This window comes from Tupaia chinensis, unplaced genomic scaffold, assembly GCF_000334495.1.
Source record: "Tupaia chinensis unplaced genomic scaffold, TupChi_1.0 Scaffold144899_1, whole genome shotgun sequence".
Classification (NCBI taxonomy): Eukaryota; Metazoa; Chordata; class Mammalia; order Scandentia; family Tupaiidae; genus Tupaia; species Tupaia belangeri.
This window is the reverse complement of record NW_006204759.1, coordinates 1,023,432-1,046,750: the sequence shown is the minus strand read 5'-3', so window position 1 is coordinate 1,046,750 and position 23,319 is coordinate 1,023,432. Positions and strand designations below refer to the sequence as shown.

At 51.3% G+C, this 23,319-nt stretch overlaps 1 protein-coding gene across 10 annotated transcripts in view; it reads right to left on the bottom strand.

Annotated features, from left to right (window-relative positions):
- The window catches only part of RPH3AL (rabphilin 3A like (without C2 domains)), a 171,638-nt gene that overhangs the window by 29,431 nt on the left and 118,888 nt on the right, over positions 1–23,319 (bottom strand). The window contains exon 6 of one of the 10 annotated variants that reach the window (XM_027767894.1): positions 6,944–7,460. The exons of the other annotated variants lie outside the window; for them this stretch is intronic. Within the exon in view, the coding sequence (XP_027623695.1) occupies positions 7,320–7,460 (141 nt within the window). The 3' untranslated portion in view covers positions 6,944–7,319. Of the gene's footprint in view, positions 1–6,943; positions 7,461–23,319 lie in introns of those variants that run through there. 10 annotated transcript variants of the gene reach the window in all.

Here is a 23,319-nt window from a genome sequence, read left to right as displayed (position 1 = left end):
GAGAAAGCACCTCCATGGGGAATGGTCCTGCCCAGTCCCTTCTCCATCTCTCTCCCCCACAGTGGTGTGTCTGCTTACTCCCTTTTCTGGGCATATACACGATTCTGTGTTTTGTTTTTTGGTTTTGTTTTGCTTTGTGGCTTTTGCTATTGAGTGTGAGCACTCACCAGAGAGAGAGACAGAGAGACAGAAAGTGAGAAATCACCCCCTCAGGGGATGACCACATTGCAATTCCTCTCCTCTATTTTCCTCTGGGGATTTTGGGCGTGCATACACATAATTCTGGCATGATTTCAGACCACCAAGTCCAGGACCTGAACTGTGGTAGGTCATGTGGGAATCCAGGGCCTTAACCTCCATGCCACCTGCTGACCCTCCTGCTTTTTACGATGTAGCTATAACTGCCTTCCTCCCCTACCTTATCACACATCATAACAATTGTTCTGAATTAATAAGTCATGGTTCTCTATCATTATTTTTTAATGGCCCCATAGTTTGGATTTATTAAACTTAATTAATCCAGCTTCCCATGGATGGACATTTAAACTGCTTCCAATTTTTCACTCTTACGAGCAGCCATCAACTCTGTGCATGTATCATCAGACAGCTGTCAGTCCTGGCCTCGGGAAGTACTCCAAGGAGTGGAACCGCTGGGCCGAGGGCTGTAAGCAGTGTGGATGAGGACCTATACCGTCAGACCGCCCTCCGGGGAGGAAAGTCCGAGCCCCACTGTGGCACGCACGGGTCTCCAGGGCAGGACCTCCATCTCTTCCTGGTGGAACCCAGGGTCTGGTGTGCGGATCTTGCTCAGAAGCTCCCACAGGTTGGTGGGCTTGAGGGAAGGGCTTCTGTCAGGTCCCAGTGACACCAGAGTTAGGGGCTGCAGGAGGGACAGAGGGGTTCCCCCGCCGCCCTAGGATACAGCTTCAAGGATGGGTGAGCTCTCCCCCCTTCACTCCCAGCCAGCAGAGGCCCTGTCTGAAGGGGAGTGTACCAGGCAGTGCGGAGGGTGACTCAGCAATGTGCCCAGCGCCTCCTGGCCACAAGGCTTAGCGGGGAGACTAAGGAAGCCCACAGAGCTGCATCTGCGGATTCTCCAGGCCAGGAGCAGCGCCCATGCCCACTGAGGCCTCGTCCCACAGCCTCCTGTGCTTTCCCTTTGCACACTGGATCCTGGTTCTGTCTCACCAGTGTGCACAATCCTTCCTTAAAAAATTTTAAAGGGACCAGCCGGTGGTGCAGAGGTTAAGACAGCTAGATCCCACACGGCCGACTACATGGTTCGAGTCCCAGACCCAGCAGCTTGAAAATCACACTGAGTGACTGTGTGTGTGGCCAAAATCCCAAGAGGAGGGTAGAGGAGAGGGAACTGCAGCATGGCCATTCCCCCTGGGGAGTGATTTCTTGCTTTCCCTCTCTCTGCCTCTCTCAGGTGAGTGTACACACCCTATAGCAGAACTAAAAAAAAAAAATTTTTTTGGAGAGGTTTTTGCTATAGGATGTGTGCACTTGCCAGAGAGACAGAGACAGAGAGACAGAAAGCGAGAAATCACCCCCCAGGGGGGATGGCCACACCACAATCCCTTCTCCATTCTCTTCTTGGGATCTTGGGCACACATGCACATGCGCGTGGCGTGAGTTTAAGCCACTGAGTCCAGGACTTGAACTGCAGTTGACTACATGGGAGTCCAGCAACATAGCCATTACACCAACTACTGGCCCCAATTTTAAAAAAATATATTCAGGATGTTAATATGTATGTAACCTGAAATTTACTCTCCTTAAAAAGTTTACCCTTAAAATTTTTACCCACCTTTTAAAAAGTTTATTTATTTATACATTCTTTTTAAAATTATTTTTATTTAACTTTATTTATTCATGATTTTAATTTGATCAGAGAGGGATAGAGTAAGAGAGAGAGAGAAAGTGAGAAAATAAGCTGCTAAGTCCGGGACTTGAACTGCGGTTGGCCATGTGGGAGTCTAGTGCCCTTAACCATCATGCCACTCACCAGCCCCTACTTATTTATATATTCTGAAAGACACTGAGAGACAGCCACCCCCGACAGGGTCGGTCGTTCCCTATGTCTGTTGTAATAGGGCTTTAGTCGGTCTGATTCTCTTCTTGTCGCTGTGGTCCAGGTGGAGGTCTGAGGGCTCACCCTGATGACCCAGAACAGCGGGTGGTGCTGGACCACGCCAGGAGCAGCGGTTCCCTCCTCCCCACATCGCAGGACGGGAGCACGCAAGTGCATCCCCGATCCGGGGACTGGGTGTGCATCTGTAGACGTACATGGGACTCTGTCGGTGTTCTGGAAAACGCCTTCCACATGGGAGAGCAGGTGAGGTGAGGCGTGAGGGATCCCAGCTGGGTGAGCTCAGAGCGGCGCCCCTCCTCCCTCCATGCCAATCCATGCACACCGGCAGACCTCTCTGCCTCACTGCCCAGTCCTACTGCAGGTAACTTCTGTGAATCCAGGCTCCTCACCCGCTATGGGGGCATCACGGCCTGCCCCCTCTGTGGGGATTAACCCCCACCTCCCCCGGGGCCAGGACCCCCGACTGAACAACATGCACTTTCTGAAGACACCGAGCCACTGTGCGACACTCCACTCTGCAAGCCACGTGTGGTTCACTGTGATAAGGCCAGCAAAGCAGCCAGCCTTGAAAATGCCATTTAATGAAAGAGACCCGCACGGCCGCCATGGCACTTGTAGGAGCCATCAGCACGAACTGCACCCTGGTCCCGCTGCTTCGTGCTCTGCTTCGAGGTTTTCATTAGGATTTCAGCTCACGCCAACGGGAGTGCGAATCCTGATGGATACTAGCCAGGCTGTTCCCAGGGAATGTTAATGACCATGATAACCATCGCTAATCACTGGCATTTCCTAAATGGTCAGGCTGGAGAAGCTGGTAATCGTAAGGCCCAGCTGGGAGAAGGGGAGCCTAGGGGACAGAGAGGATGGGGAGGGGAAGGCTGGAGACCCCTGTCTGCCATCACCCACTCCCTCCCCCTGCATCCCATGCATCCCAGTGCACCTGGATTGACACAGGTCGTGTCTTCACTGGCTCAGTGTCCACCATCTCCGCCTTCACCCCACGGGTCAGAGCAGGGGGACAGTCGTGGCCTCCGTGTATGCTGCCCTTTCCCCCTGGAGTGCCTTTCACCGGAGTGTCCGTTAGGCAGCCACACTTTCCCGATGCCTCTGGGACACTGCAGGACTGGCCTCCTCTAGTGTACAGGGGCACGTGGTCCCACCATAGTGGTCCGCACCTGGGCTGGAGCTCGGGCTCTCCCATCCTTCCGACGAGGAAGCTGTGAGCTCTTCAAGGGCAGGGCAGGGCCCGAGTTATCCCCACGTTCCCAGGACCCAGCGAGGCGCCTGCAACATGGCTGAATGGCCGAAGGAACAAAGAACGAAGGCAAAGGGGCCCCCCCGGGGGCAGATCGCAGGGCTCCCCTCTGCCAAGCAGGCTCCAGCTGACCCAGCCTGGACAAGCCACGGGCAAAGCCAGTTACAGAACCTCCTCTCCTTTACACTGGGGTCACTTTGAGGTTCTCTTAAAGGCCCAATGCACCCCGGCAGAGGAGACGCAGTAACCTCTCCCCACCCTATTACCTGCACCCTCACACAGGACTGGCCTCCTGGGAGCCCTAACAGGCAGGCTAACGCCCCAGTACAGCCAACGAGACCCCAGAACCCTGCCTCCCTCCCCGGCCTCGTCTTCCACTTCCTCCTGCTCAACACCCGGGACCCATAGACAAAGCCACCTTCTCCCCTTTCCCACATTCAGCTCTCGCTTGCCTTCAGGACTCTGTACATGCTACTCCGTCTCTCTTCCCTGGACTCGCTCCCACCCAGTGTTCAGGAGACTGCTTTTATTCAGAAGCTCCCGCAGGCAGAACCTTGCACAGCTCCCACTACAGCACATGCCCGGGCTGGGTTACGGCTGGCTGCGTATTGATGGAGAGATCCGGGAAGCAGGAGCCACGGCCCTGGCCCTGGCCAGCACGCAGTAGGTACCCAACAAGCACGTCAGCTGACTAAGGACTGCAAGTCCAAATTTCAAGACTTTTTCTTTTTCTTTTTGGAGAGGTTTTTGCTATAGGGCATGTGTGCTCGCCAGACAGACAGAGAGACAAAGAGACAGAGAGACAGAAAGTGAGAAATCACCCCCCAGGGGGGATGGCCATGCCGCAATCCCTTCTCCTCCATTCTCCTCTCAGGATCTTGGGCATGCACACACATGCGCCCGACGTGAGTTTAAGCCACCAGGTCTGGGACTCAAACCGCGGTTGACTATGTGGGAGTCCAGCGACATAGCCATTAAGCTAACTGCTGGTCCCCAAATTTCAAGGCTTTAAGTAGCTCAGTTTACTCAGGAGAAGGTATGGACTGAATTTTGAGGGTGCTATGGACTGAATTTTGTCCCCTCAAATGCATATGTTGAAACTGCCCCCAGTTTGATGCTAGGTAGAGAAGGGAACTCTGGGAACCAACTATGTTTAAGTAAGGCCACGAGGGCGGGGTCCACAGCGGGGGATTAGCACCCTGACAAGAAGACACCAGATCTTGCTTCCTGTCTCCGCCATGTGAGGGCACAAGAAAACAGCCACGTGCAAGCCAGAAAGAGCCCACGCAGGGAACTGAGCCAGGTACCTCGCCCCGGGCCCCCTGTCTCTCTTCTGCTGTTGAAGCCACCCAGTCTATGGTATTTTGCTGTGATAGCTGGAGCTGACTAATCCAGAGGAAGAAGGTGCCTCAAGGGTGATAGTAGACGAAGCACGGCCCCAAATTGCTCTCCACTCTTCTCTTCAAGAAGTGTCTATTTGCCCACTCCTTTCCTATAGTAGGCATTACGACTCACTGTGACCAATAGAAGGTGATGAAAATATCACGTGATTTCTGACCAGGCCTCGAGAGGTAGACAACGACCATAGTATGTGACAGAGCCTAGTCTGGTGTCCTGAAGGACGACAGCCACGTGGTGGGTGCGTGGACACCAGCCCGCACCCACTGCACACTGGTGAGCCAGCCTTTCCGCATCTCCACTCCTGGCGACTGTCGGACAATCCGGCTGCATCGCGATCCCTGGGGCGATCAGCAAAAGAACGCCCCGCGAAGCCCAGCCCAAATTGAGAATCATGAGCAAATAAGTGACCGCCATTTAAGCCATCCTTTGCCTTTTAAAGGTTTTTGCCATAGGGTGTGTATACTCCTCGGGGAGAGACAGACAGTGAGAGGCTGGGCCACACTACAGTCTCTTCTCCTCCATTCTTCTCCTGGGATTTTGGGCACACATGCATACACACCTAGTGTGAGTTTCAAGCTGTCAGGTCTGGGACTTGAACCGTGGTCAGCTGTGTGGGAGTCTAGAGCCTTAATCACTATGTTACCTGTTGGCTGCATTTGCCATTTTTAAAAAAGAATTATTCAACTTTATTTATTGATTTAAATTTGACCAGAGAGGGACAGAGTGAGAGAGAAAGAGAGAAAGGGGTGGAGGTAGTGAGAAAGCAAGCCGCCAGGTCCGGAACTCGAACCATGGTTGGCCATGTGGGAGTTCAGCGCACCCAACCATCATGCCACCTGTTGGACTCTCCATTTACCACTTTTTTTTTTTTTTTTGGAGAGGTTTTTGTTATAGGGCTCGTGCACTCGCCAGAGAGAGAGACAGAGAGACAGAGACAGAAAGCGAGACATTAATTGGTATTGGGTTGTCGGAAAAGTCATGACACCTTTTGCATAGAAAAATATAGAAAAATATGTCATGACTTTTCCGATGACAAAATGCGTACTGATTTTGAACTCTTAGAACTCATTGAGAGAGAGTGTTCAGTGTTCTCTTTGACTCTTTGTCTCTCCGGCATCCACTAATCACAGGGCCAAACAGCCAAAGTGGCTGACATCTCTCCTATGATCGGCCTTCGCAGTCATGCAGCAATCATACCACGACCCCTTCAATGAATCCCGAGTTCATACCCACAACCGTCTCTTTCATCTAATGCTCAGAAATCAAGCCAGTATTTCCCCTGCCCTACATCCATCCAGGGCCCAGTACCAGACACGTAGCGAGAGCCCCTGTGCCCCCAAAATGATTCCAACTAGCCAGTCCTAACGCACACACCCTGTCCTGCCTGCCTTTCCTACAGGACCCCCAGTAAAGGCTGTGGCTTGCGCTTTCCCCTCACTCCTTTCTGCTTCCTGTTGAAACCTGTTGTTTCCCGACATGGGTGTGCATGGTGGGCTGAGCCCCTGTCCCCAGGAACCTTATACTATAATATACCTTTTAGTGGCATTAGCCTCTTCACACCATCATTCAGTCACTTTTATCAATTAAGACCCAGGGACCAGCAGATAGCATAATGGTTACGTTGCTGGACTCCCACATAGTCGACTATGGTTTGAGTCTCAGACTTGGTGGCCTAAACCTCACACCAGGCGTGTGTGCGTGCATGCCCCAAATCCCAAGAGGATAATAGAGGAGAAGGGATTATGGCGTGGCCATCCCCCTGGGGGGTGATTTCTCGCTTTCCGTCTCTCTGTCTCTCCAGTGAGTGCACACACCATATAGTAAAATCTCTCAAAAAAAAAAAAATTAAGACCCAGGCATAGATCACAAAGCATGGAAGAATTAATTCTGGCTAAAAACCAGGATCTAAATGTACAGTTCTGCAAAGTAGTAAAAGCACAATCTCGAAAAGGGGGAGTGGGAGAGGGGAGGACAGGGGCGTTCCTACCCCACAACTCACTCCGAGGGAGTTGGGCCGAGTGCTAAAGCTGATGGAAGCAAAAAGAGGAAAGTACTGGGTTGTCAGGAAAGTCACGATGTATTTTTCTGTTTTTTTTTTTTTTCTATGCAAAAATGTGTCATGACTTTCCCAACGACCCAATAGCACAGAAAGTTACAAATTTAATCAGAATGCTAAAAATAATAAAACGTAAAAGATCAGGAGGGACGAGAGGAAGCAGAGCAACCTGAGCTGGCCGGTTCCTTCCTGTTCCCAGCACGGAGTCAGCAGAGACTATCTGGAGCTGGCGAATCAAGAGACAGGGCAGGAGCCAGGATCAGCACAGGCGGCAGTCTGCGGTGACCGGCTGGCCGAGGGAGGAGCCCGGCAGGCGACTGATGTTCTCCAGCGTAAGCTCCTCCGAGCGATTTCAGTTTTTCAAAACCACATGCACGCATTACTTTGATTAAAATTAAAATAGAACACATCGTCGATTGGCTGTCGCTGTTTCTAAGTCCTCGGGCCGCCTGGCAGCGACAGGTGGGGCGCTGGCACAGTCTGTCTGGTACATTGAATCTGGATGTGGCTTAAGGGAGAAAAGCTGGTCGTTCAGAAAGGGTAAGAAAAGCAGTAATTAAAATATTTTTGTAGTGCCCTGGCCACAGGTGTGAGTGTCGAAGAGTTGCAGGCTGGCAGATTGGAGGAAGGGGACGGGGCATGACCAGCTCCTGTGGAGAGGAAAAAAAAAATTCTACAGTGGAGCAAGATAGAAAAAGAGTAAAGTTATGGTTAGCTTGAAAAGTTAAGACACAACCAAGTAGTGCCTAGAAATAAAAGCACTGGTTTCCTCATTTTTCAGGAGGAGATATAATGAACAGATTTTTTTTCTATAATATAAGCATAAGACTTTTTTTTTTTTTGCCACAGGGTATGTGTGCTTATCAGAGACAGACAGACGGAAAATGAGAAATCACTTCCCAGAGGGGATGCCCACACTGCAATTTCTTCTCCTCCATTCTCTTTGGTGTGGTTTTCAAGTTGCCAGGGCTGGGATTTGACCCGCAGTCGGCCATGTGGGAATCCAGCGCCTTAACCACTATATCACCAGATGGCTCCCAGCACAAGTTCTTAACACTGACTCCTTTCTTTTTAATTAAAAAAAAAAAAATTTAGAGAGATTTTTTGCACTTGCCAGAGAGACAGAGAGAGACGGAAAGTGAGAAATCATCCCCCAGGGGCATGGTCACACCCTTCTCCTCCATTCTCTTCTCGGGATTTTGGGCATGCATGCACACATGCCCAGTGTGAATTTTAAGCTTCCGGGTTTGGGTCTCAAACTGCTGTCAACTATGTGGGAGTCTAACGATGTAACCATCAAGTCATCTGCTGGTCCCTTTTTAAAATTTTTGCTACAGGGTGTGAAAAGAGACAGAGACGGGGCATGTGGGCATGAGAACTCAGCCCCCCAAGGGGATGACCATACTATTATCCCTTCTCCTCTATTCTTCTTTCATAATTTTGGGCACACATGCACATGCACCCGGTTATTCTTCATGCTATTAGTTCTAGGACTCAAACCACAGTCAGCCATGTGGGATCCACTGCCTTAACCTCCACGTCATCTGCTGGCCCCAAACTGACTTTTATTAAAGCCATGGTTTTGCTGTGTCACCATCCTCCTGCCTCAGCCTCCCACCTGGGACGATAGGCACATACCACCAGGCCCAGCTCCTCTTCTCTCTCTCTCTTTTAAGTTTTGCTTTAGGGCATGTGAGCTCCTCAGAGAGAGACAGAGAGAGAGGGAAAGTGAGAAATCATCTCCCAGAGGGGAAGGTCACACCACAATTCTTTCTCCATTCAACTCTCGGGATTTGGGGGCATACATATGCCTGGTGTGATCTTCAAGCCATTGGGTCTGAAATTCAAACTGCAGAGTCAGCCATGTGGGAGCCACACCTCCACCCCTATGCCACCTGCTGACCAGATCTAGCTTTTTTTAGACAGAATCTCGCTATCTCCCGAGACAGCTTACACTGAGTCGCTGGGACTACGATCACATGCCACAGCCCCAGCCTTTAGGTTGGATGGAGACTCGAACCCAGGCCTCCTCTGTGTTGCCAGCCTGAGTACGGTACCATAGCAATACATGCCATGGCAGCCAGACCCTCAACACTGACATTGCCACTCCTGAAGAAAGCCACCATACCCACCTAACCTAACCAGCAGGATTCAGAAATTTGGTAGTGGGCACTCTGACAGTTTTTCAAAGGGAACCAGGGGTTGATTGCAGAGATAGGAAAGGCTGGATCTGGTGGAAAACAGGAAGGGCCTGGGGCATCGTACTTTTGCTTCAAGTGGTGTCTTCATTTTCTGCTGCCGTGACAGGATATCTGAGACTGAGTAATTTATAATACACGGAGGTGTGTTCGGCTCACGGTTCTGGGGGCTGGGAAGTCTAAGAGTATGGTGCTGGCATCTGGCTGAGGCCTGGGGTAGACTGTGGCGGTGGGACCCTGTTGGGGCTCTCTCCATCTCTCCTGCCATTGAAGAAATTCGTAACTAAATGTTTTGAAAAAGCAGCTACAAAAGCAGCAGAGAGGTACAGGTTCAGTTCCTGGGCCGACATTCTAGGTGTGGCTGCAGCCACCTGTAATCTTAGCTAACTAGGCTGTCAGTGGCATGAAGTCTGCGGCACTGAAGATCCACTGAAGATCTCGGGCCAGCAGGTGATGCAGAGGTCAAGGCAGCTGGCTCCCACACGGCTGGCTGTACAGTTCGAGTCTCAGACCCGGTAGTCTGAAACACATACCAGGTGCATGTGCATGCATGCCCCAAATCCCGAGAGGAGCATGGAGGAGGAGGAAGGGCAGCATGGCCATCACTCTTGGGGGGTGATTTCTCACTTTTCCTCTCTCTCTCTCAATCTTCCTCTGTCTCTGGCACATGCTTGGCTCCCACACGGCTGGCTGTACAGTTCGAGTCTCAGACCCGGTAGTCTGAAACACATACCAGGTGCATGTGCATGCATGCCCCAAATCCCGAGAGGAGCATGGAGGAGGAGGAAGGGCAGCATGGCCATCACTCTTGGGGGGTGATTTCTCACTTTTCCTCTCTCTCTCTCAATCTTCCTCTGTCTCTGGCACATGCTCTAAAGCAAATTTCTCACTTTTCCTCTCTCTCTCTCAATCTCCCTCTGTCTGTCGCACATGCCCTAAAGCAAACTTAAAAAAAAAAAAAGTACCCACCTTTTCTGTCTCTCTCCCTTTCTCTATTTTCCTCATAAAGAAAAAAAAATCATTTAACACTAATAATTTGATCTAAACTTTCAGACTGTCTCAATGAAAACCAAGCAGTGTCTGGAAATAAAAGCACCGGTTTCCTCATTTTTCAGGAGGAGATATAATGAGCAGATTTTTTTTCTATTAAAATATAAGCAATTAGGCAAAAATTGCTTCAAATATTCAAAAAGTTTATATAAATATAAGCGTATATATGCATATATATGTTCGTATGTATATGTATATATCAGGTTGTCAAAAAAGTCCTGACACATTTTTTCTGTGTTTTTCTATGAAAACATGCATCATGACTTTTCCGGCAACCCAATCTATATCTACACACACATATATACATGCGAACCTGTCTGTCTAAGCCAACCAGCAGCACGAAAACTAGGAAAAAAGCTTTGTCATCCTGAAATCTTTGATTTTCTGACAGCTAACTTCCTCCCTCCTTTCCTTTCCTTCTTTCTGTTTGGGTCTATTTTTCCCCCGGTCGCTGCCTTTTTTCTGCTAGGAGGAGTCGAGTTCAGAGTAGCCATCCCTCCTCGTTTCTTGCTTCGCCTACCTCAGATGCTCACCAACGGCTGCCGATCCGGGAGTGAGTGGCTATGAACTCGTTCAAATAATAGCGTTCACCTCCCTCCTACGTGCTGAGACTGAGCGAGGGAGACCAGAATCGAATGTTCCTGCAGATGGGCAGCCGGAGGCAGAAACCCACGAGGGGCTGCTTTTCTCTACCACGTGCGTGCACACTCGGCCTCCACGGCTGTTCTGAGGTGCTTCGCTGGCATCCATTCTCCCTGTCCGTTCACGGCAGACATTGAGTGAACGCCCGGGGTTAAGGCATCCATCCGCAGCCTCACCCTGGGCTCCCCTCCCAGCCTTGGATCCACACTGTTCTGGTCCCTCTAAAGCCTGACTTCTAATTCAGGTGTGAGCTGAAAGCTAAGTGAGACTCCTCCCCAGGGCGTTTAAAGTAGAATACTTTAGAACCTCAGGGATGGCTCGTGTGTGTGTGTGTGTGTGTGTGTGTGTGTGTGTGTGTGTGTTGGAGAGTTCAGGAGAAAGCCCACTCTCAACCAGCAGGAGTACCCACATTCATCTGCCCTGCCAAGCCCCCAGCTCCAGGGAGCTGCTGGTGGACGGCTAGCTCTCCGCACCGGGGCCATGCCGGAACCTCACCAGGACACAGGCTGGACATTAAGCCCTCACAAAGGCAGAGCACGCACCTGCCCTTTCTTCCAAATCCCCGAGGGCAGGAAAGCTCCTGGCTCAGTCCAGCAGAGCAAAGCTCTTACTCGGGCCTGAGCGAGTTTCCTCTTCATTTCAAGTGGGTTTTTGAGCAACCAGGTCAGTCTGGGAGGCAGGCAATTGCCAGCACAGGGAAAGAAAAAATGCAGTGAGAAAAAATATTCCGAGGTGCTATCTGTTTTCTTGACAGATAATTTAAACACTTTGGCTAGATTATTTCAGAGCCAGAGGAAATACTTTGGCTTCCATTAACCCCTGGTGAGGGGCTTGCTCCTGTGAAGCTTCTGCACAGTTACAGTGGGGCACGCTTGCCAGCTTCAGAGGGGGTGGACCCCAAAGCTAGCTTCCACAGCTGCGGGGCTGTGCACCCCTGGAGCTCGGCTGTGTGTCCCTAGACCTCAGAGTGTGCCTGAGGTGGGCCGGCCAACCTTCGACTGTGGCCTCACCCCCTCCTTGCAGGGGGTAAGTGCTGCACCTTATCCTTGCAGCCCTGGGCTAAGCCCCACCTTTGGGGTCTGTGTCCCCCTTTAGAGCCTCAGGGAGGGCTCGTGTGTGTGTGTGTGTGTGTGTGTGTGTGTGTGTGTGTGTGTTGGAGAGTTCAGGAGAAAGCCCACTCTCAACCAGCAGGAGTACCCACATTCATCTGCCCTGCCAAGCCCCCAGCTCCAGGGAGCTGCTGATGGACAGCTAGCTCTCCGCACCGGGGCCATGCCGGAACCTCACCAGGACACAGGCTGGACATTAAGCCCTCACAAAGGCAGAGCACGCACCTGCCCTTTCTTCCAAATCCCCGAGGGCAGGAAAGCTCCTGGCTCAGTCCAGCAGAGCAAAGCTCTTACTCGGGCCTGAGCGAGTTTCCTCTTCATTTCAAGTGGGTTTTTGAGCAACCAGGTCAGTCTGGGAGGCAGGCAATTGCCAGCACAGGGAAAGAAAAAATGCAGTGAGAAAAAATATTCCGAGGTGCTATCTGTTTTCTTGACAGATAATTTAAACACTTTGGCTAGATTATTTCAGAGCCAGAGGAAATACTTTGGCTTCCATTAACCCCTGGTGAGGGGCTTGCTCCTGTGAAGCTTCTGCACAGTTACAGTGGGGCACGCTTGCCAGCTTCAGAGGGGGTGGACCCCAAAGCTAGCTTCCACAGCTGCGGGGCTGTGCACCCCTGGAGCTCGGCTGTGTGTCCCTAGACCTCAGAGTGTGCCTGAGGTGGGCCGGCCAACCTTCGACTGTGGCCTCACCCCCTCCTTGCAGGGGGTAAGTGCTGCACCTTATCCTTGCAGCCCTGGGCTAAGCCCCACCTTTGGGGTCTGTGTCCCCGTTATCTGTAACATGGAAAGTTCCCCATGGCAGGGCCTGGGGTAGGGGTGGGGGGCTGCCTCTGTGCCTGTTTCTCTCCCCTCTCCCTGGCCCAGTACAAGCAGGGACTTCAGGGAGCTGCTCTGGGCTGAGAGACCCTGGCTCTACCTCACCCAGTTTATAAAAGATCCCTAGGCCTAAGCCCCTAACACCCATGGAACAGGGTGGTCCTAAGAGCTGGAAACTCAGGAAGCCCCAGGTGCTCAGTGCCTTGTCTCAGGAGCTCCCTGGGGGAAGACCCCCATTAATAACACAGTTCCCCTCCCCCACCTCTTCTCTCGGCTTGGTCACTTATTCCACTGCCCATTCCAGGTCGCAATGTGTGGTCCTCTGGTCTCTATGCTCTTGATGTACATATATAAAGAGATCTTTTTAAAAAATGTGTATTTGTAAAGAAAAAAAAGAAGTCCTTGTCTTCTCTCGGGCCCCAGGCACTGTCTTTTCCTTTGTCCAGAATGGCCTAGCAAGTTAAGGAACCCATGGAGGCTAACGACACTTCAGCTGCGGGTCTTAACCTCTGCACTGTCAACCTTTCACACCCCCTCTTCCTCTTGACCTGCAGGCAGCATGAAGTCCCTGTGAAGCCGGTGTTCACGCTCCCCTGTTCCAACAGGCAGGACGCAGGCTGGCGAGGGCAGCCCCTTAGCGCCGTTGCCGTGAAGCCCTGCTCCGTTCCCAGATGGCGCGGGCAGCACACAGGAAATGAATAGGGCTGGCAGCAGAAAATTGGACAGGCCAATTACACCGAGCCAGGTCTTTTCAGAGGAGCTTCATGATTTTGATTCAATTCCCAGAACAACAAATATGCCTCTGTTTAAACACAATCTCAGAAATGCGTTCCACTGCCAAAGTGAAGCCACTGCGGGGCTGACCCCTGCTGGCGGGGCTGGCGGGTGCTGCAGTGTGGGGTCTTGAATCCAGTCATGCTGTCCTCAATTATGTATTTGATTACTGCTGTTTGCAATGGGTCCTGTGCCCTTTTGGGGCGCAAACTTCTCATTCTGAGGCACCATCACCTTCTCTGTCCTCCGTATTTGCCAGTCTCCGTTATCGCATTCAGCTCTGAATATTTTACCCTCTGCATTCTGGCAGATCTTACAGGTTTCCCCCGTATCACTTGATTTCATACTATATTTTTTTGGTCTGGTTTCAGTGATTTCCTGCTACCTTTTGGGTGTATGCGTGTGACATCTACCACATGTGCAAGTGTGTATTTTTTTTTTTTTGAGAGATTTTCACTGTAGGGCGCGTGCGCTCGCCAGACAGACAGAGAGAGACATAGAGACAGAAAGCGAGAAATCACCCCCCAGGGGGGATGGTCACGCCGCAATCCCTTCTCCTCCATTCTCTCGGGATCTTGGGCACGCACGCACACGCGCCCGGCGTGAGTTTTAAGCCACCGGGTCCGGGACACGAACCGCGGTCGACTACGTGGGAGTCCAGCGACATAGCCATTACGCTAACTGCTGGTTCCCTGCAAGTGTGTATTTGTATACAGTACATGTCAAGGAATTATATTCAAGTAAACACCTCTGAGCTCATCAAAAAATTACATATGGGCTAAGTCCATGGAAAGCAGGTGACACACTGCTCAAGACAAGCTGGGTCCCACGTGGCTAGTGTGGCCCAAGTGCCTGGCCCAGTAAGCCCGAAACCCACTGGCCACACACACGAATGCCCTGCATTTGATGGGCTAGAGCCCTAGAAGAAGGGGACGGCGGTGTGACCAGACCCTGAGGAGGTGCCCATCTCTCTTGCTTTCTCGCACTCTTGTGTGCACACACATGCTCTATCATGAATAAAGAAAAACCTTAAAAAAAATAGAAACCGGGGCCAGCAGTTGGCATGGTGGCGAACGTGCTAGACTCCCACATGTTGTCCATGGTTCGAGTCCTGAACCTGGCAGCTTGAAAATCACACTGGGCACCTGTGCACACACACACCCAAAATCCCGAGGGAGAATGGTTGAGAGGGATTGCAGCGTGGCCATCTCTCCCCTGGAGGGGGTGATTTCTCATTTCCCTCTCTCCAACGAGTGCATGCACCCTACAGCAAAAACCTAAAAAGAATAAAATATTACAAGAACTGAGAAGCTCCTATCAGCCAGAAATAACTATCATCTATAATTTTGTGTTTAGCGAACTTATGCTTTTCTGTATATAAAAAAAGTATGTTTATTTCTAAATAAATATTTATCAAGACCTGTTTTTAAGTATCACATTTCCAAATCATTGTATTTTATTGTGGCTTACTATTTTTTGCTCGTATGTTTGATTCATTGTTTGGTGAGTATAGTGGCAGTTCTTTTTTTTAAAGGAATTATTAATTAATTAATGAAAATTTGATCAGAGAGGAACAGAGTGAGAGAGAGAGAGGGAAAGTGAGAAAGCAAGCCACCAGATTTGGGACTTGAACCGTGGTTGGCTATGTGGGAGTCCAGTGCCCTTTATCACCATGCCACCTGTCGACCTCCTATATTCTTTCCTTCTTTTATTATATTAAACTTTATTTATTTATTTTATTTATCAGAGAAGGACGGGGAGGGGGGTGCAGTGAGAAAGTAAGCTGCCAGGTCCGGGACTCAAACCACAGTCAGCCATAGGGAATCCAGCACCCTTAACCACCACACCACTTGCTGACCTCCTATATTATTTCATAACAAAGTTTATCCATTCTACTGTGAAAGACATTTGGGTTGTTACCAGTACTTTGGATATTATAAAAAAAATGCTGCTATGTGCATTCTTGGCATGCTTCTTGGGGAGTGCATGTGTACCCCACTTGTAGGGTCAAGTTCCATGCACAGGAGATGATGCTTACAAGGAGCTCCCAAGGTGCCCAGTGCAACATGCAGTGAACCAGCTGCAATTCCTGCGGAAGAGGCCTTAGTTTACCCGCAGCTGGACCAGGACCATGACTGACCCTCCTGGTGATGTAGGTTTGGAAATAGCAGGCAAAGTTCAAGGGTCGAGGGGACAACCAGGTCCCAGGACCCAACGCTGAGTTCAGAGATGCAAATAGCTAGGTATGGGTCAGGGCCAGGTTGGGCTTTAGTGTGGATGTGGGAGCTCGGACAGAATGCGGCAACCTAGAGCCAGAGCAGGAGAGGAGTGGCAGGGACCCGGGAGTCCCAGCGGGGCAATTACTGCACTGGCAACCCGGGGGAAGAAAGGGAAGCTGAAGGGGCACCTCTGTCCATGTGTCCTGTCCTCCTTCTCCCCACAGTCCCGGCCTGCAGTGGGATGGGCCTGAGGGCTCATTACTGAAGGCAGTGGGCACTGGCATGGTAGAAGTCAGGAGGAAGAGGCCCTTGTGGAAAGAGCCCATGAGGTAGCCCAGCTCTGGGGCCCTGGCACTGCCACCTTGGCCTTATTATCTGAGGTCCCAGAGCTTCTGCTTAGCTGGAAAACGGGGACATTAAAGTTCACCTCACCGAGCCTCATCCCCGGCCCAGAGGAGAATCTCAACAAAAGCCATTTTTCTCCTGCTTCCCTTTTTCATCAGAAGAATTTTCTGGCATTTCCGCAGGATGTGAGTCTGGAGTTATTTCTTTAGGAGGGGCTGGGTGTATTTTTCCAGGGCTGGGCACCACCCAGGAGCTTAATAAATACTTCTCAAAGGACGGAGCCACCCTCTGCTTCCCAGTCTCCATCTGGGAGACAGCTGGCTGGGGGAGGGGCACAACCGTGCCAGCCAATGTCACTTGGCATCTGAAGAACGGGCAGAGAAATTGGATCATCTAGATTTTTATTCCAATTAATGCAAGAAAAATGCCAAATTCAGATGCTTCCTCCTTAGCTTTTCGCCCACCTTCCCAGGGGCACGTGCTGCAGGGCCTCACACCGGTAAAACCAGAGGGAAGGTGGGACAAGGGGGGCTGTGCTCTTGGACGAAATCACATCAGTGACCCACAGTAGGGAGGAGCGTCTTGCACCTGGTATGGACAAGGTTGGGCCCATGGACCATGAGGCTCCCAGCCCTGCCGGCCTCTGAGCACAGAAAGCAGAGGTCTGGCAGGAAGTAGAAGACACCCAGCGGCCTGACAGAGCCAGACCCTAGGAGCTGTGGGCCACATTCCTGGTGGCCAAGGCACTACACAGAGGACCCTATATTTGCATGGCCAAAGAGCCTTCTGGGCCTGGCCCCTAGCACCTGGCCCAGGGGAACCCAGGACCCAGCGCTGAGAATGTGGGGAGCCTCACTGGCCTCCTCGTTGCTCTAGAAACATGCTGGGCATTAGGGTGTCTTCTCTTTCTTGGGTCCATTTCCCCCCAGATGGCCGCTGGCCTCTCCACTATACTTTCAGGTCTTGGCTGAAATGGAGCCCCCTCAAAGTGGCCCACCCTCAGTCCACTGTTTCAAGGTTTTTCCTGAATTTATGATAGAACACGTGCACGTGCGGTAATGTGTGAGAGTGAGAGTGAGTGTGAGGGAGAGAGAGAAGCGCCCTCCCAGGGTCTGATCACGTGAGAGCCCCTCCTGCAGCCCTCCTGCCGACGGGATCCTGCGCACTCACACACGCGCCTGGTATGCTCCAGGCTGACCAGGCCAGGGATTTGAATCATGGCAGCTACCATGTGGGATCCAGCTTCTCATGAGCAGAGCATTACTGCTATGCCATGGAGTTGGCCTTTTTTAAAAAACTGTGGTGAGAGACCAGCAGTTGGCATAATGGTTACATCGCCGCTGGACTCCCACGTAGTCGACCGTGGTTCGAGTCCCAGACCTGGCCGCTTAAGATTCACACTGGGCACGTATATGTGTATGCCCAAAACCCCAAGAGGAGACTGGAGGAGGTGGGATTGCGGCATGGCCATCCCCCATGGGGGGTGATTTCTTGCTTTCTATCTCTCTGGCAAGTGCATGCACCCTATAGCAACAATCTCTTACTATGGTGAAATATACATAACATACAATTTGCCATTTTTGACTTATTTGTTTATTTGTTTGTTATACAGTGCATGTGCTTACCAGAGAGAGAGAGACAGAGAGAGAGAGAGAGATGAAAGCAAAGTGAGTCATCACCCCTGAGGGATGGCCACACTGCAATCCTCCTCCTCCAGTCTCCTCTCAGGATTTGGACATACACGTGGGCTCGCTGTGATTTTCGAGCTACCAGGTTTGACTGTGGAGTCGGCCACATGGGATCCAGTACTTTACCCTCCACACCACCTGCTGGCCTGTGATTCTAGCTACTTGTTAGAGTACAGCTCAGTGCTATTACGCCTCAGCACGCTGTTGCGCAACCATCGCTGCCACCCTTCTCGGAACTTCCTCATCTTCCCAAACGGAAACTCTGTGCCATTGAACGGTCATGCCCCATCCTCCTCCTCCCCCCGGGCCCTGGGAGCCACCATTCTACTTCCTGTCTCTGAGCTGGACTACCCTAGCTGCCTCATACACGTGGACTCCTACGGTATCTGTCCTTCGGAACCTGGCGAGTTTCACTCTGTACGTCTTCGAGGTCCCCCGTGTTGTAGCATGTGGCAGAACTGCATTCTTTGCTGAGGCTAAATAATATGACTTATGTTACGTACATGCCTCTTCGTTTATCCATTCATCTGACGGCAGACACGTGGGTTACTTCCGCGTTTTGGCTGTAGTGAATAATGCGGCTGTGAACGCGGGTGTACAAGTATCCGTCTGACTCCCCGAGTTCAATGCTCTGGGGTATATACTCAGAAGCGGAGTTACTGGATCATACGGTAATCCCATGGTTTTTCTGAGGAGCTGCTGTGCTGTTTCCCATCAGCTGCACCGTCTGACATTCCCAGCAGCAGCGCATAAGGGTTCCAGGTTCTCCACATCTTCAGTCCCACTTGTCATTTTTTGCCTTTTTTTTTTTTTTTTTTAAATACTAGTCACTGTAATGGACCTGCCATGGTAGCTGGTCTACTTAAACACTGCGACCTCTCCCTGCCTGTGTCACTCACATTCCTGATCTATTACCCACTTTTCCTTTCCCCATTCGGCATCTAACACATTATGTAATATGTTTATCAGCTTATAGCTTTTTATTTTTATTAATTAAATTTTTTTAGAGGTTTTTGCTATAGGGCGTGTGTACTCACCAGACAGACAGAGACAGAGAGACAGAAAGCGAGAAATCACCCCCCAGTGGGGATGGCCACGCCGCAATCCCTTCTCCTCTCGGGATCTTGGGCATGCACACACATGCTCCCAGCGTGAGTTTAAGTCACCGGGTCTGGGACACGAACCGCAGTCGACTACGGGGGAGTCCAGCGACATAGCCATTACGCTAACTGTTGGTCCCTCAGCTTATAGCTTTTTTAGTTTGATTTATTTTGGTTCATAACAGAGAGCTTGTGCGTGCACACATGCATGTGAGAGAGAAACGGAGGGCTCATCACACCCCATCCCCTTCCCCTGACCCCTCTGGCTTGTCGGGATCCCGGGCGCCTATGTGCTCAGTGTGTTTCAGGTTGACCAGGGGGATCTGAGCCTGGGATCTGAGTCCAGAGTAGCCCAAGTGGCTTCTGTGCTGTAGTTCAGTATGCTGACTGCACCCCACCAAGGCTGGATCAGTTTAAGTTTTATTATCGGTTTCCCACCCCTCACCTGCTGGCCCCTGCTAGAATGCAAGTTCGACGCAGAAATACTTGGTCGTTTGGTTCAGCGCTGTTTTTGATGAGCCTAAAACAATGCCTAGCACGTAGCAGATACTCAGCAAATATTAGGCGAATAAATGGATGAATGAATGAAAGTAGAGCTGTTAAGCATTTTGTAGAAGATATACCCCTGGCTTCGGCCCTTGGCTCCATCAGTTACAACCTGGTGTCTTTGGGCAAGAGCCCCCTTTCTCTAAGCCTGGCCTGTCACAGGGGAACAGATTCATCTGAGTGTCTCCCTGAGCTCTTGTGCGCATGAGGGTAGACTGTGCACGGCCTGGCCAGCTGTGGACCCTCAGCCCACCTGTGCTATAAATGACAGACTCCAGTGTGAGGGGAAGGGACGAAGAGCTTGGGGGAGACAAAATCAACTCCCTCTTGAATCTGCCAGAATCTCATAAAGCAAAATCCATTGTAAAAATAATAATAAAGTGTATTTATTTCCTCCACAAGTGGTTGAGAAAGAGTGAGCAAACACTCCCAAACGGGGCTTTGATGCTGGGATCCCAGTCAACCCCAGACCCGGGCACGCGCATGCTCAGCATACTCAGGGAGGTCAGTGGACTTGAACAGGGAACCTTCCCACATGGGTCAACCTCGCAGTTTTGTGTTTTACCACTGTGCTAAGTGAGACTCTTTCTCCAGTGCACAGATGCAGGCTCAAACAAGAAGCAGGGGGAGAAGGGGGTGGGGCTGATTCAGTCCCTGTGCAGGAGGGGGCAGTGTCCACCCTGCTGGGCAGACCACTGGGGGCTGGTGGAGACCAGGAACCACCTTCCCCTGCCACACGTGTGGGAGGCCTGTAGGCTGTACTGATAGTGGGTCTGTTTGGCCGAGCCAAGGCAATGTGGGAGGCGACTGACACTCTGAGGAAGTGTGACCATCCAGGTCTCCTGGGGACGACACGCCAACAGCTCGGAGTGAGCTGGGCACAGATGGCAGGGTGCTCAGGCAGCCACCCACCCCAGCACCAGCCGCCCACTCCTGAGCCTGTTCACGGGCCTCCAGAGGGGCCCTTGGGCCAAGCTGTTTGCAGCAAAAATCCAAACTGCAAATAACAGCAGGACCAGGAGAGAGTCAGGGTGGGAAAGCAGATGGCCGCTTATGGTGAGCACGGGCTGCCTGCCCAGAAGGCAGGGGTCCCAAAGATGCGGGCCGCTGGCTGTGGCTGGTCCCCATGGTGGCAACTGGCTGGGAATGAAGGAGGTGCTGATTCTCCAGACCTGCAAGCCTGTGAAGGAGACTCTCTAGGAGGAAGACCCCAACTCAGCTACGGGCCACCTCAGGCGGGGTAGACTGGAGATGATCTAAAGACCACCCCAGGAGGCCACTTTCCTGCTTCACAAACCCCTCTCCGGATCACCAAGCATGGGGGAGGAGTGCTGGGGGAAGAGAATGCAGACCCAGAATCAGTGGGAGTAGTGGGACCCCAGCCAGAGCTGCCCAGGATAAGATTCAGGGAAATCAAAAGCACCCTGCTGGGAGAAGGTTCTCAAGTGATCCGAATTAAGAAATTTCTCTGCAAATTTCTCTTTCAACCAACAAACATTTCCTGAGCACCTTTATATGCAAAACACTGCAGGAGACACACGGAGTGTTGGCTGCAGTCCGGCCTCTGCTGCGTTATAATCAGGATGCGGTGTGAAATTGGGAATGCAAAGCAGAGCTGAACAGAGGAGAACGCTCTAATTGTATTAATCAGTTTTCAATTATTTACAAATTGGTCTTCACCCCTTTCTAACATCCCCCTTGGATAATGACTGCATCCTCAAAAAGCTTTCTGAGGCCAAAGGTATGTTTTAGAGGCTGGAGGAATGATTTATAGAATTCTGGGGAATCTAGATGCCAATTAACTTTTCTACTGATTACAGAAAAACTTTGAGTGAGTCACTCTGTTGTTTTAAACAGATAGGGCTTAAAGGCTAAACGAAACTAAATGGATTTCCGGTTTGCAACAGCAATGCAGTTCCTCCCAACCCCGGCAACACACCCAGGAGAGCACAGTACGGAAGAATCACAAAATGCCAGTGCAGGAGGGTCGTCCACAGCCAGGCTCCTCCACAACAGGTGAATGGATGGGACGAGTGTGCGGTGGCCCACCCTGGCCTTGTCTGCCTTGGTAGGGATCGGGCAGCAGGGGCTGAGGCCACCTGGGCAGCCTCCCTGGCATGGCATGGCAAGGCTGTGGGTTTCTGGTGCTGCTCTGGGACCATCCTCCTCTCCTGACACTGTGGTCACCCCCAGGAGGTATACAGCCAGGCGGGCAGTATGAGCTGTATCCGGGAAGGTGTCTAAGCCAGACTCATGAAAGAGCAGAGAGGTGAGGAGAGCCGAGGAAATGGCTTGTCCCCTCTGAGTTCCAACAGCCTTCAAGGGTCATGTAACAGTCAAAGGTGCCTCCTGGTAGGGCAGAAAGTCACGGGCAAAATCCCAGACAAAGAAAAGGGCGCTAAGAGGCTGCCTCGGGGTCAACCCTGGGTCTGCAGAGTTGGCTGCATGGGAAGATGGATGAACAGGAGGAAAAGTGGGGAATGGGGTGATCTGCTATGCAGAGAGAAACAGAGCATTTGGAAGTCCCAAGAAAGGGGGCCATCTCTAAAAGGCTCAGGGCAGGGGACTATGGCAGCCTGGGTTCCAGGAAAAAATGAGTCAACTAGTGTCTTGGAAAGATAAGAGACTGGCCTTCTATGAAACAGAGAAGCCACAGAGCCCAGGGAAGCGAGCAGGGAACCGAGGGAAATGAGGAGGACTGCAGGGCAGCCAGAGAAGGGCAGAGCCACAGCTCACAGGGGAGCAGGAAAGGGCAGTATGGGGGTCCATGGTGGGTGGCACGGTGGTAAAATGCAACACTGTGAGGCAGTCCACATAGGACCAGGGAAGGCTGCCAGTGCAAGTCCAGAGACCTCTCTGGGGCATGGTGGTTAGGGTGGCTAGATCCCATATGGTTGACCACATGGTTTGAATCCCAAACCTGGTGATTTGAAAAACATGCCAGATGTGTGTGCATGTGTTCCCATACTCCCCAAAGGAGGGAGAAATAGAGAAGAGATTGCAGCGTGACCATCCCCCGTGGGGGATGCTCTCACTTTCCTCTCTCTCAATATCTCTTTCTCTTTCCAGGAAGCATAAGCATCCTCTGGTAAGTTAAAATACACACACACACACAGCCCTCCCTGAATGTGCTGGGGACATGCGCGTTCATGATCTGGGCCAGTTGAGGCTGGGATGATGATAGCATCAAGACCCTGTTGGGATGCTCTCACTTTCCTCTCTCTCAATATCCCTTTCTCTTTCCAGGAAGCATAAGCATCCTCTGGTAAGTTAAAATACACACACACACACACAGAGCCCTCCCTGAATGTGCTGGGTACATGCGCGTTCATGATCTGGGCCGGTTGAGGCTGGGATGATGATAGCATCAAGACCCTGTTGGGGGCCAGCTGGTGGCATGGTGCTCGAAGCAGCTGGGTGCCACACGGCTGGCTGTGCAGTTGAGTCCTAGGACTTGGCAGCTTGAAGAACATGCCAGGCGCATGCATGTGTGTGCCCAAAAATCCCAAGAGGAAAATGGAAGAGAGAGAACTGAGGCCTGGGGAGTGATTTCTCATGCCCACCCCGCATCTCTCTCCAGTGAGCACATGTGTCCTAAAGCAAAACTATAGGAAAAAAAAAAAAAAAAAAAAAAGACCTTGTTGGGAGTGTTCTCTCTCTTACTCATTAAAGAAAGAACTAGGGGCCGGCAGGTGGTATAGTGGTTGAACCACTAGACTCCCACATGACCTCCTGTGGTTCAAGTCTCGGACCTGGAGGCTTCCTTTCTCACTTTCTCTCTGGCCAAAATAAAAAGTAATAATAATAAATAGAATTAAATAAAATAATTCTGGGACTAGCAGCTGGCATAATGGCTATGTCACTGAACTCCCATATACTTGACCACAGTTCGAGTCCCAGACCCGGTGACTTAAACTCATGCCAGTGCGTGTGCGTGCGTGCCCAAGATCCCGAGAGGAGAATGGAGGAGAAGGGATTGCGGAGTGGCCATCCCCCCTGGGGGTGATTTCTCGCTTTCT